We start from the raw sequence: 13,786 nt of genomic DNA, 5'->3' as shown, positions 1-13,786 counted from the left end.
CAATTTACATAGATGATTTGGAGTTGGGGACCAAGGACAATGTGTCCAAGTTTGCAGATGACACTAAGATGACTGGTAAAGCAAAAAGTGCAGAGGATACCAGAAGTCTGCAGAGGGATTTGGATAATTTAAGTGAATGGGCTAGGGTCTGGCAGATGGAATACAATGTTGACAAATGTGAGGTTATCCATTTTGGTAGGAATAACAGCAAACGGGATTATTATTTAAATGATAAAATATTAAAACATGCTGCTGTGCAGAGACCTGGGTGTGCTAGTGCATGAGTTGCAAAAAGTTGGTTTACAGGTGTAACAGGTGATTAAGAAGGCAAATGGAATTTGCCCTTCATTGCTAGAGGGATGGAGTTTAAGACTAGGGAGGTTATGCTGCAATTGTATAAGGTGTTAGTGAGGCCACACCTGGAGTATTGGGTTCAGTTTTGGTCTCCTTACCTGAGAAAGGACGTACTGACGCAGGAGGCTGTGCAAAGGAGATTCACTAGGTTAATCCCAGAGCTGAAGGGGTTGGTTAGACTGGAACTGTACTCGTTGGAATTTAGAAGGATGAGGGGGGATCTTATAGAAACATATAAAATTATGAAGGGAATAGATAGGATAGATGTGGTAAGGTTGTTTCCACTGGCGGGTGAAAGCAGAACTAGGGGGCATAGCCTCAAAATAAGGGGAAGTAGATTTAGGACTGAGTTTAGGAGGAACTTCTTCACCCAAAGGGTTGTGAATCTATGGAATTCCTTGCCCAGTGAAGCAGTTGAGGCTCCTTCATTAAATGTTTTTAAGGTAAAGATAGATAGTTTTTTGAAGAATAAAGGGATTAAGGGTTATGGTGTTCGGGCCGGAAAGTGGAGCTGAGTCCACAAAAGATCAGCCATGATCTCATTGAATGGCGGAGCAGGCTCGAGGGGCCAGATGGCCTACTCCTGCTCCTAGTTCTTATGTTCTTATGATTAGTCGATGTGTCGCTATGTCAGGGATTTATGCCAGGTCTTCTTGATGAAGCTCGTGTCGTCCCAGTTGGGTGCGTACACGTTAACTAGTACTACCGGTGCCCCATCCAGGGCCCCGCTGACCATGACGCACCATCCCCCCCGATTCTGTAACCGTCTTTGTCGCCCTAAACATCGTTCTCTTGCCGATCAGTATCGCCACCCCCCTGGCCCTTGTCCCACAGCAGGAATGGTAGGTTTGTCCCACCCAGCCCTTTCTTACCCGCAGTCGGTTCTGCTCTCTCAGGTGTGTCTCTTGGAGGAAGACTATGTCTTCCCTCATATTTCTTAGGTGGGTGAGGACTCTGGATCTCTTCACTGGGCCTTTGAGTCCTCTTACATTCCAGGTGACTATCCTGGTGGGGGGCTTCTGCCCCCTCGTTCCTGTGGGATTAACCATACTTACCTGGTGGACGCACCCTGCCCTCCGGGGTTTCCCTTTGTTAAGGGGCCGTCCAGATGGCTGCTGTCACTGCTATCTCCATGCGGTCGGGTCCCTGTGCTCCGGGGTTTCCCCTTGTCCCGGGGGGACCCGCCATGGCCGCACACTGTGTGTCTGCCCGCGGGTAGTCCCCTGCACTCTGGGGGCTCCCTTCGCCCAGAGACCGTACTGGGTGGGTGCTTGCAGCGATTCCTTGTTTCGAGCCCTTGGTTGTGGCACTTTGTAGCCTTGTTCCTTTTCTAGCCTCTTTTGTCCCTCCTTCCCTGCATCCCGCCCCCCCCCCTCTCCCGTATACCCCTCCTTTGTCCCTCTTTCCCCTGTTCCTATCCCTGTTTACTTTCCCGCCTCTGTTGATTCCCCCCCCCCCCCCCCCCCCCCCCCCCCCATCCCCTGCCTGGTGCCTTCCCCCCTATTGGGGGCGCGCTGCAGCCCTGCTTTGTTGCATGATCCGGCGCTAGCTTTCCTGCTAGTGCGGTGGCCCCCCTATTGGGAGTTACGGTCTCGCTTCGCCCCTGCCCGGCCTCTGCGGTTTTCTGCCCGCTCTTCCCCTATCCTACCCTGCACTCCTCTTGCTCGCTCTCCCTTCTCCACTACTCTCATTCCCTCATGCTGGGGCCTGGCCTCCCACCTGAAGCGGTCCCTCGGGCAGTGGTTTGTTCTTTGTTCAGGGTGCGCTTGCCGTGGCGGGGGCGGGGGAGCCTGGCGTTCCCTCACCCCCCTCTCTCACCCCTCGGCGTGTTGTTGCCCTTTACCAGGGGCTCCTTATTTCTACCCAAGCTGCTGGTTTTCCAGCCCGTGTTCCTCGACAAACTTGTTTGCTTCGGCGGGGCTGTAAAGAAGTATTCGCTTTCTTCGTATGTGACCCAGAGTGTCGCTGGGTCCAGCATACCAAAACGCATGATGATCTTGTGAAGAGCTGCTTTCGCTCTATTGAATTCGGCCCATCTCCTGGCGAGGTCGCGGGGGGGGGGGGGGGGGGGGGGGGGGGGGGAGAAAATGTTGGTCACTCCTCCGTTCCTTCATTCCTGCAGGTTCGGCAGGGCAAGTGCCAATACCGGGTGATGTGTTGGGTGCTCTGGATTCGTGGAACACATATAGGCCACCAACACTTAAAATAGTACAACACTATTTTATTAAGCTAGAAACTGTTGAACATACTTTCACTGTGGGTTAACACGATGTTACATTAAACTAAAGACCTGTGCCTATCCTAACCAGTCTATGCACTCAGCACATGGTGAAGATCTGTGCTGTAAGCTCTGTCTTTCTGAGAGGCTGCGTCCCGAATGAGCGGGAAAACTGATGCCCTCTGTCTTTCTAGTGAGTGTGCTCTAACTGGTGATTGGCTGCGGTGTTGTGCGTGTTGATTGGTCCTACTGTGTGTCCATCAGTGTGTGTTTCGGCACCATGATATACTGGTGTATATTATGACAACTGGGAGTTTAACTCCACAACCCCGATCCAGTGGACACTCCATTCAGTGCAACACCCCAGCACCAAGCACTGATATCCCCACTGCATAGATCTTTGGGCACTTCGCTCAGTATATCTCCTACAACCAACAGCCCATTTATTACCTTCTGAAGCATCTACCCCAGGGATGCTTCACTCAGTCTATCAGAGATAAAGAGAAAACTTAAGGAGAGGAAACCCCAAGCCCACAACTTGTTCAATTGTCTGCGCTATTGCCTGCCCTATTTGCAGCCGAATCTTCCAGGGGCATATCAGCTTACCAGTCAACAAAGTACCCACCGGAACCCTATCATACCCTACCCAGATGCTGGTTCTCTTTGCCTTTAAAAATTATTAAGAGGTGGCTCTTCAAAATTACAATGTTTTAGGGGTAGCAGCACACAATCTAAAAGCTTACGGCCCTTTTGAGTATGTACAGCAGAGATAACATGGAGAGATGCAAGGAGCAGAGCATTTGTTTAAGGATCTTGATGGTTTGCTTCATGATGTTGGGGGAAACTCCATGCATTCATTGAAGGTTTTCTGACCCCACATAGTAGAATGGTAGAAGAGAATCTTAAGCCTTGTGTGGGCGTTGCCCCAGCCTCTAACAGTCATGAAGTCCGAAAATAGCTGATATTGCACGACGGTACAGAAAGAGCTTTGTGGATGCTGTCAGAAGATTTATTTCTTGGTCGCGCACTAACTGCAAGTCAAAGAGCAGTAGCTCTTCCATCTCCTCTATTGCTCCCGGTTGACGTGGGAGCAGAGCCGCATGCTGTAGTTGAAGGTGCCCTCCATTATTGGAAGGCTTATTACCTGGTATCCCATGGGTGGTTCCATCCTGGTGTTCCCTCTTCAGAGACAGGAGCATGCAATCCGTTTTCCTCTTGTACAGTGTCTCTACGACTGCACTGATACTTCAGCATATATTGTTGATGATCCCACCTGGACGAATCTAGTGGTGTAGAATGCAAAGGTGACAGTGACCTTCACAGCCACTCGGAGGGCTGTCCTCACCCTGGTTTCAGGTTTGAGGTCAGCAGAAAAGTGGTAAAACTCAATGACGACCTCCTTTGTGAATTATAGCCTCCTCAGGCACTTCTCCTGGCTCAATGCTGTGTAGGACTAGGGCTCCCAGATGTCCCTTGTGGGTCAGCCTTCTGTGGAGAGTCCCTCCTCCTTCTTCTTCATACACTTATCCCTCTCTCCCCTGCCTCCTCATGTTGTAGAGAAGGTGGCACTGCAACCACTGCCCCATACTGATGCATATTTCTTCTCATCCTGTAGTCAGCAAAATACTTCAAAATTGCTCCAGCAGTTCATGGCAGTGCTTCCAAAAACTTTGCCTCAGTAAAAAGCAGTGGTAACTTCTCGAGTGGCCCTTTACATAGCTTCAGATCAAGGTGCAGCTTGTTTCATAATGCTTGTTGTTTCAGGAGTAAATAATAAAGATGCATCCTGCCATAATCACACTTGGTATCCTGTGGCAGCGCAGACGCGGTCAGTGACGTTATGAGTTGGTACATTCACTGACTTTGCTGCAGGCATGGGATGCGCCAGTATGCGCCACTCCAATTCAATAACTCGGGCAGGAAACAGACAGTGACATATACCATGCTCATGGACAATACAAGTAGCCCTTCATCGCATTACTGGAATCTCCCATCTTGATTAGTGTCACAAGTAGGCTTACGTTAACACTGCAATGAAGTTACTGTGAAAAGCATGATTCCACTGATTATTCTAACATGCTGACACATTGACTGATTAATGTTGGCGTTATGAACATTGGAAAATTGATACTCATATTCAACACTTTACCTGGATTGGAGCTTTTGGAGGCCAATGTGATACTTTTCCTGTTCCCATGCCATTTCTTTATAAACTAATTTAATCCGATCAGCTATTTGTCTCTCAACCTCTTTTCGAATCTGGTGGTCCAGCTCAAAATCCTACGAAAAGTAACATGGTAAATGGCAGTATCAAATACGATTGAATCGTGGTAACTTGGGAAGGTCAGCGATAACTTGCAAATTTTAGATGGACATGTGTAAGGCTAAAATAAGCGAAGAAAGATGAATCCAAATACGGATATAAACTAAATGGCTCTCGTCTGCAGGACACAATACAGGAGAAGAAGCAGCAGGTCAGTGTGTGAGAAATGGGTTTGAATTCATAGGACACTGGCACCAATACTGGGGAAGGAGGGAGCTGTTCTGATGGTACAGTCTTCACCTGAATCATGCTGGGACCAGAGTCCTGGTGAATCACATAACTAGGGCTGTAGACAGGGCTATTGAAAGTTAAAGGAGAAGGGGAGATAGCAGGTTTATGGTGCGGACTTAAAAGTAATTAAAATGAGGTGTCGGGGGTGGGAGACTCAGAAAAGGTTAGTAAAGTTCCCAGAACACGTAATAGAACAGGGAGTATAGAAAGCAGAAGGAATCTAACTTCAGGCACAGCAAAAAAGGGGACAAATATGAGGGAGGGGAGGGGGGGGGGGGGGCAACGCAGGACTGAGGGGGTTGTACCTAAATACATGCAGTCTACGAAACAAGGCAAATAAGCTTGTTGCACACATTGAAATTGGCAGGTACAATGATGTTGTGGGCATCACAGAGACGTGGCTGCAAAGGGATCAGGGCTGGGATCTAAATATCCAAGGATATGTGTCCTATCGAAAGGAGAGGCAGATGAGCAGAGGGGGCAGGGCTGCGTAGAATCTGTGTGGGTAGAGTTGAGGAATCACAAAGAAAAGACCTTGGTGGGAGTTATGTACAAGCCCCCTAGTAATAATCAGGATGTCGGGCAGTAAATAAATCAGGAGATAGAAAGGCATATAAGAATGACAATATACGTTAAACGTGGGGGACATCAATATCAGGTGCCTGGGAAAATCAGGTTGGTAGCAGATCCCAAGAAAAGGAATTTGTGGAATATCTATGAGATGGTTTTTTGGGGCCGCTTGTGGTAGGATCCACGAGGGAAGAAGCAATTCTGGATTTGTTGATGTGGAATAAGGCAGACTTGATTAGGGAACCTAAGGTGAAGGAACCCTTAGGGGGCAGTGACCACAATATGATAGAATGCACCCTGCAGTTTGAGAGGGAAAAGCTAGAATGAGATGTCACGGTATTACAATTGAGTAAAGGTAACAACAAAGACACGAGGGAGGAGCTGGCCAGAGTTGATTTGAAAATAAGCCTAGCAGGAAGACAGTGGAACAGCAATGGCAGAAGCTTTTGGGGGTTATTCTGGAGGTACAACAGAAATTCATCTCAAGGAGGAGGAAACATGTTCAGGGGAGGAAAAGGCAACCATGGCTGACAAGGGAAGTCAAGGGCAGGATAAAAGCAAAAGAAAAAGCAAACAAGTTGGCGAGGATTAGTGGGAAGCCAGAGGGTTGGGAAGCTTTTAAAAGCAAGCAGAGAACTTCCGGGAGCAACCATGGAGTGAGTGGTCGCACATTTGGTGGCTCCCACTTGTGCGGTTTTTTCTGACCTTTTCCCCAACTAACAGGTGGATGTGAGGCGGAACATAGGTGAAAGAGAGTGAGAGGAAAAGATTCACCCTCTGGTGTATGGAGCTGAGGGCTAGAAGCGGTCAAAAAAGAGGGAATCAGTCGATTGGAGCTGGTGCGGCGCCTGCGGCTCAGTGGTTGACGGACCAGCTGGTGAGCTTCTTGAACAACAGATGGAGAGTCTGGAGGACCTGGACTGGGCGGTGGATTCGATCAAGGCTGTGGCCGATCACATTGAGATGAGACTGACGGCTCAGTGCCAGGCGATCCATAAGGTGCAGGAGTTGGTAGGGGAACACGAGGAGCAGTTTGCCTCGATGACAGTGGAGATAGGGCTGATGCGTGATCAGAAGCGGCTTCAGGAGATGGTCGAAGGACCTAGAGAACCGGTCACGCAGGCAGAATATAAGGATCGTTGGCCTGCCAGAGAGGAGTGAAGATGCCAATGCTTGTGCACATGTGGGGAGGATGCTGAAGAAGCTGCTTGGAGACGGCGCGTTTGCACGGCTGTTGGAGGTGAATTGATTGCACAGGGCGTTAATGAGAAAGCTCAGGGAAGTGAGCCGCCGAGGGCGATGGTGGTGCAGCTGCACCGGTTCCTGGGCAAGGAGCCGGGCAGACGAGGCGCTGCATCTGGGAGGGCAGTGAAATTCAAGTGTACCAGGACCTGGGTGCAGAGTTGGCCAAGAGAAAATTGAAATTGAAAATCGCTTATTGTCACAAGTAGGCTTCAAATGAAGTTAGTGAAAAGCCCCTAGTCGCCACATTCCGGCGCCTGTTCGGGGAGGCTGTTACAGGAATTGAACCGTGCTGCTGGCCTGCCTTGGTCTGCTTTCAAAGCCAGCGATTTAGCCCTGTGCTAAACAGCCCCTGTTTCAACAAGGTCAAGGCACCCCCTCCACAGTGGGTGAAGTTTGGGCTACTGTACTCGGCACGTCGGTGGGTGACCTCCAAAGGGGGAAATTATACTTTGGATCGGCGAAGGAGACGGTCGAATTTGGCATAGACAATGGACTGGCAGGAGAAGGTGGACGTTGAACTTTTTGTGGAGATGTTGTAGGATGTTGCTGTTAACTTTTGTTTGGGGCCATTTCTTTCTTTTTTGGCTTCAGGTTTTTTTTTGTTGTTCTGTGTTAAGGGATGGGGGTTTTGTCATTGTTCGGGTTTGGGAGGGGTTGTTTTTGGTTTGTTTGCACTCATGTTCAGGATGCTAGGCGCTATGGGCGGGGACCGCCAGGCTAGCTGGGTGGGCTAGTCCACGGAAGCGCAATGGGGGTGAGTTGAAGATCAGTGGGGGAGGGGGCTGGGGTTGTTGCTGGGGGCTCTGGGGATTGGGGGGGGGGGGGGGGGTGGTGGAATGCTACTGACAGGCATACTGTTTTTAAAATGTAAGGGGAGGAGGATCGATGACAGTGGGCGCCCGAGGGCAGGCCTGGGAAGGTGTGGGACACGGGCTGGAGGCTGGCCCAAGAGGGGCTATGGTTGATCGGCTGGTGGGGGAGGGGTGTCCCCCGACCAGGCTGTCATGCGGAACGTGTGCGTATTGAATGGGCCAGTCAAGAGGGCCTGCGTTTTCACGCACTTAAAATGATTGAAGGTGGATGTGGCCATGCTTCAAGAGACGCACCAGAAGGTGAGTGGACCAGATTAGGGATGGGTTGCGTTGGGCAAGTATTTCATTCAGGGCTGAATTCTAAAATGAGGAGGGTGACGATTTTGGTCAATAAGCAGATGGCGTTCGAGGTGGGAAATATAGTGGCGGACTCTGGGGGAGTTGTGTTATGGTAAGCGGGAAATTGGAGGGGATGCCAGTGGTGTTAGTCAACATCTATGCCCTGAGCTGGGATGACATGGCATTTATGAGGCAGGTGCTGGGGAAGATTCCGGACCTGGATTCTCATCGGCTGATTACGGAGGACGGGGGGGGGGGATTTATGCCCCCGCAATGGACGGGAGATATGCAGAGACCACGGAGGAAGGGCTGTTAAAGCTGTAAATGGAATTTGGGTTGGTACCCACGGGTAAGGCGGTAGGGCAGTTGCAAAGGGTGAGATGAGCGGTGTATGAGTATGGGGAGAAGGCAAGCAGGATGTTAGAGCACCAGTTGAGGAAGCAGGAGGCGGTGAGAGAAATTGGGAAAGTGAAGGGAATGGGAGGGAACACGGTCTTGGACCTGGCAGGGGTGATAGGGGTGTCTAGGCAGTTTTATAGTAGGTAGATATAGTAGATACGGTAGCATGGTGGTTAGCATAAATGCTTCACAGCTCCAGGGTCCCAGGTTCGGTTCCCGGCTGGGTCACTGTCTGTGCGGAGTCTGCACGTCCTCCCCGTGTGTGCGTGGGTTTCCTCCGGGTGCTCCGGTTTCCTCCCACAGTCCAAAGATGTGCGGGTTAGGTGGATTGGCCATGCTAAATTGCCCGTAGTGTCCTAATAAGTAAGGTTAAGGGGGTGTTGTTGGGTTACGGGTATAAGGTGGATACGTGGGTTTGAGTAGGCACAACATCAGAGAAAGAACAGAGAACAGTACAGCACAGAACAGGCCCTTCGGCCCTCAATGTTGTGCCGAGCCATGATCACCCTACTCAAGGGATAGTATGGGGGGGGGGGGGGGGTGGGGGAATGACACAGGGTCTCGCTCTACGCGGACAATTTGCTGCTGTACATGTCGGACCCGCTGAGGGAATTGGAGGGATTATGGGACTATTAGAGGAATTCGGCCGGTTTTCGAGATACAAATTGAATATGGGTAAGAGTAAGGTCTCTGCGATCCAGGTGGAGTGGGCAGGAGAAGAGACTGGGTGAGATGCCATTCAAGGTGGTGAGAGGGACATGGCGTGGGGGGGGGTGGTGTCGGCTCTCCCGAATCCATTAACTACTACTGGGTGCCGAATGTTGCAATGGTCTAGAGGTGAGTAGTGGGGAGAGGTCGGTATGGGAGTGGGTGGAGGCGGCCTAATGTAAGGACACCAGTTTGGGGGCATTGTTAACGGCACTCTGCCATTCTCGCCGGTTCGGTATTCCACAGCCCAGTAGCAGTGGCTGCCCTGAGGGTGTGGGGTAGTGGAGGCAGAACATGGGGTTAGAGCGGGTGTCGGTGTGGGTGCCGATATGCGATAACCACTGGTTCGCCCGGCAGGAGGGCTGGACAGGAGGTTTCAGAGGTGGCAGTGGGAAGGGATCGAGAGATTTGGAGATCTCTTTATTGATGAGGGTTTCCCGAGCCCAGAAGAGCTGGACGAGGAGTTTGAGTTGCCAGGGGAGAATGGGTTCCGGTATCTGCAGGTGAGGGATTTTGTGCAGAGGCAGGTTACGACCTTCCTGTACCTGCCGCCCCAGGGGCTACAGGATAAGGTGGTGTCAAGAACAGGAGTAGGAGAGGGGAAGGTCTCGGAGATCTATAAGGAGCTGATGGAGTGGGAGGGAGCCCTGAAAGGGGAGGTGAAGAGAAAGTGGGAAACAGAGCTGGGTTGGGAATTGAAGGTTGGGTTATGGGAGGAGGCCCTGAGGAGAGTTAATGCATCCTAGTTGTGCACCAAGTTCAGTCAAATACAGTTTAAGGCGGTCCACAGGGCACACATGACTGTGGTGTGGATGAGCAGGTGAAAGATAGGTGAGGGCGCTGTGCGGGGTGGGGGGCTGCGAGCCATGTCCATATGTTTTTGGCGTGTCTGAGGCCGAGGGGTTTCTGGCAGGTGTTTTCTGACGTGATGTCAGAGGTCTATGTCTTACAAGTGAGGGTGGTACCGAATCCAGAGATGGCGAACTTCGGTGTGTCGGAAGACCCGGGAGCCCAGGGAGTGAAAGAGGCTGACGTCCTGGCCTTTGCCTCTCTGGTGGCCCGGAGACAATATTACTAGGGTGGAGGGACTCTGGGGCCCCCAAAGTCAGGGGTGTGGGTTAACAGCATGGCGGCGTTTCCCAGACTGAAAAACTAAGTTTGCCTTGAGATGCTCGTTACAGGGGTTTGCTCGGAGGTGGCAGCCATCTTCTTTGAGAAAAATTAAGCTGTCAGTGGGGGGCGGGGCATGGGAGAGATGAGTAAGGATAGGAGAACCAACGGAGGGGTGGTTGGGGAAGGCAGCATTGTTTGTGTAAGCCATGTTGGCTGGGGTTTGTTGGTTATATTAGTGCTTTTGTTGAAATTTGATGTATAAAATTATTAAAATTATGCCTCATTAAAATATTTTCTCAAAAATAGCAAGCAGAGGACAACTCAAATGCGATAAGGGGGAGAAGATGAAATCTGAGTGTAGATAGCTAGTAATATAAAAGAAGATTACAAGAGGTTTTTTTCCGATATATAAAAGGTAAGAAAGAGACAAGAATGGACATTGGACCACTGGAAAATTAGGCTGGAGAAGTAGTAATGGGGAACAAAGAAATGGCAGAGGAACTGAACAGATACTTTGCATCAGTCTTCACAGTGGAAGACACCAGTGGCACACCAGAACTTAAGGAGAATCAGAGGGCAGAGGTGAGTTTAATGGGATTCACTAAGGAGAAGGATCTGGGGAAACTTAAAGGTCTGAAGGTGGCTAAACAACCTGGACCGGATGGACTACACCCAGGGTTCCAAAAGAGATAGCTGAGGAGATTGTAGAGGCACTGGTGGTGATTTTTCAGGAATCACTGGAGGCAGGGAGGGTCCCAGAGGACTGGAAAATGGTTAATTTAGCATCCCTGTTGATGAAGGGAGCGATGTAGAAGACGGGAAATTATAGGTAGGTTCGCCTAACTTTAGTTGTTGGTAAGATCATCTAATCCCTTTAGATCTTATTTGCCCGAATTCAGGTTTACAGTAAATTAACTCCTGCTGTTACTGGTATTGGAATATTTTGTTTGTGAAAACTATAAATATTTGGATGACACACTTGGCACCCAACGTTCAGATAAAGTGGAAACTAATTTAATTTCCTATTTCACAAACTTCTGAACTTAACACTGAAAATGATCATTAAAAAGCTATTAATTTATAAACAAAAGCCATCACTGCTGCAAAAATACTTCAGTATAAATTATTAAGGATCAGCTTGTGAAATACTTGGAAGAGCAAGGTAAAATAGGACTGAGTAAGCACAGCTTTGTCAAGGGGAAGTCATGCCTGACAAATCTGTTAGAATTCTTTGAGGAGGTAACAAGGAGGTTAGACCAAGGAGAAAAGGAGAAGCAATGAACGTGATCTATTTGGATTTCCAGAAGGGTTTGACAAGGTGCTGTACAGGAGGTTGCAAAATAAATTAAGAGCCCATGGTGTTAGGGGCAAGGTACTAGCATGGATAGAGGATTAGCTACTTGACAGAAGGCAGAGAGTGGGATAAAGGGGTCTTTTTCATAATGGCAGCCAGTGACTAGTGGTATTTCGCAGGGATCAGTGTTAGGCCCACAACTAATCACAATATACATTAATGCTCTGGAAGGAACTGAGGGCATTTCTGCTAAGTTTGCAGATGATACACAGATATCTGTGGAGGCTGTAGAAGGACTAGGACAGGCTAGATGAGTGGGCAAAAAAGTGGCAGATAGAGTACAAAGTGGAAAAGTGTGAGGTTATGCACTTTGGTTGGAAGAATGGAGGCATAGACTATTTTCTAAATGGGAAAAGCTTTTAGAAATCTGAACGGTCTAAGGTTAAGATGCAAGTTCAGTTGGCAGTTAGGAAGACAAGCAGAGCAGGGATCTACTACTGAGGCTGTATAAAGCTCTGCTCAGGCCCCATTTGGGGTATTGTGAGCAGTTTTGGGGCCCGTACCTAAGGAAGGATGTGTTGGCCTTGGAGAGGGTCCAGAGGAGCTTCACAAGAATGATCCCTGGAATGAAGAGCTTGTCAGATGAGGGGCAATTGAGGATGCTAGGTCTGTACTTGATGGGGTTCAGAAGATGAGGAGGGGTCTTATTGAAATTCACAGAATACTGAGAGGCCTAGATAGAGTGATCATAGAGAGGATGTTTCCACTAGTCGGAGAAATTATAACCCGAGGGAACAGCCGCAGACTGAAGGGACGATCCTTTAAAACAGAGATGAGGAGGAATTTCTTCAGCCAGAGGTTGATGAATCAGTGGAGTATCATTCACTGAGTATCATTCAGAGATAGTTAGATTCTCGATTAATAATGGGATCAGGGGTTACGGGGATAAGGCAGGAGAATGGGATTAGAAACATATCAGCCATGATTGGAAGGCAGATCAGACATGATGGGCTGAATGGCTTAATTCTGCTTCTATATCTTATGGTCTTATTGAGAGATAGTCTTTGCGCAGTACTGTACTTCTACCTCAAAGTTTGAAGTCAGTGGGATCAAGCTGAGCCTGATGCTTTAGTGCAATACTGATGGAGTGCTATATTCACTGAAAGGCCTGTCTGTTCTGGTGGTTTGAAAGATACCATAGCATTTTTGGACAAAGTTTAGGAAGTTCTACTGGTGCCCCAATCAAAAGCTATTCCTCTGTGAATAACAGATAAACATATCAAGAATTTCACTTTATCACTTGTACCTGGGTTGCAGGCAATCCTGAAGCAGCTTTGTTTACTTTAAACACTTATTACCTTGAGCCACCTGCTTGAATTGCCACAGTCTTAATGCACTCCCAGAATGTAATTCAATCCTCATGCTGCAATAGAATCCTTTACTAATGTTGCCATATATTGCCTTCATTTGTTCAGTCCTGAAAATCCTATATCCAGGAACACATCCCACTCCTGTCCAATTCAAGTCCCAATACCATATCCTTTGATCTACCTCCTATTGCAATATTTTCATCCGAAAGGTGAGGGTCTAAACTATTTCTGGTTTTAAACACCGAGGATTTAAGCACAAGACTGCCACTGCACTAATTGATTGTGAATGAAGTTAACTCTGAGCAACTTCAGGGTAAGGAATCCCTATTAGTACATAAATTATTGCACTGCAATGAATGTGGACCAGGGATTCACGGCAAATCTAAAACTCAGTTTGTCGCATTACGACGTTATCAGTATGCCTCCAAATGGTGAATGTAATTTGGCCATCTCCCTCATGGGGTCCAGAATATTGGCGCTCCCAAACTGATTTGATGTGCAAACACAAAGCATGAGTGCCACACTCAGTTGACTCCTTTACCAGTCCTTCCACGTGATACCACGCACCCCCCAGCCCAACGTCCACTCCAAGCCTCTCAGTGACGTCAGCCTTATTATATACAATAAGAGGGGGCCAGTTTAGCTCAGTTTGCTGGACAGCTGGTTTGTGGTGCAGCGAGGCCAACAGCACAGGTTCAATTCCCATACTGGCCGAGGTAATTCATGAAGACCCTGCCTTCTCAACCTTGTCCCTCACCTGAGGTGATCCTCAGGTTAAATCACCACCAGTCAGTTCTCCGCCTCAAAGGG

At 48.9% G+C, this 13,786-nt stretch overlaps 1 protein-coding gene across 1 annotated transcript in view; it reads right to left on the bottom strand.

The window, feature by feature from the left end:
* The window catches only part of LOC119969120 (cilia- and flagella-associated protein 44), a 338,226-nt gene that overhangs the window by 151,703 nt on the left and 172,737 nt on the right, over positions 1 to 13,786 (bottom strand). The window contains exon 20 of the mRNA XM_038802337.1: positions 4,722 to 4,852. Within this exon, the coding sequence (XP_038658265.1) occupies positions 4,722 to 4,852 (131 nt within the window). The remainder of the gene's footprint in view (positions 1 to 4,721; positions 4,853 to 13,786) is intronic.

Source organism: Scyliorhinus canicula, chromosome 7 (assembly GCF_902713615.1).
Source record: "Scyliorhinus canicula chromosome 7, sScyCan1.1, whole genome shotgun sequence".
NCBI classification, from domain to species: Eukaryota; Metazoa; Chordata; class Chondrichthyes; order Carcharhiniformes; family Scyliorhinidae; genus Scyliorhinus; species Scyliorhinus canicula.
The sequence above is the reverse complement of the archived record's forward strand: the minus strand, read 5'-3'. Positions and strand labels throughout refer to the sequence as shown.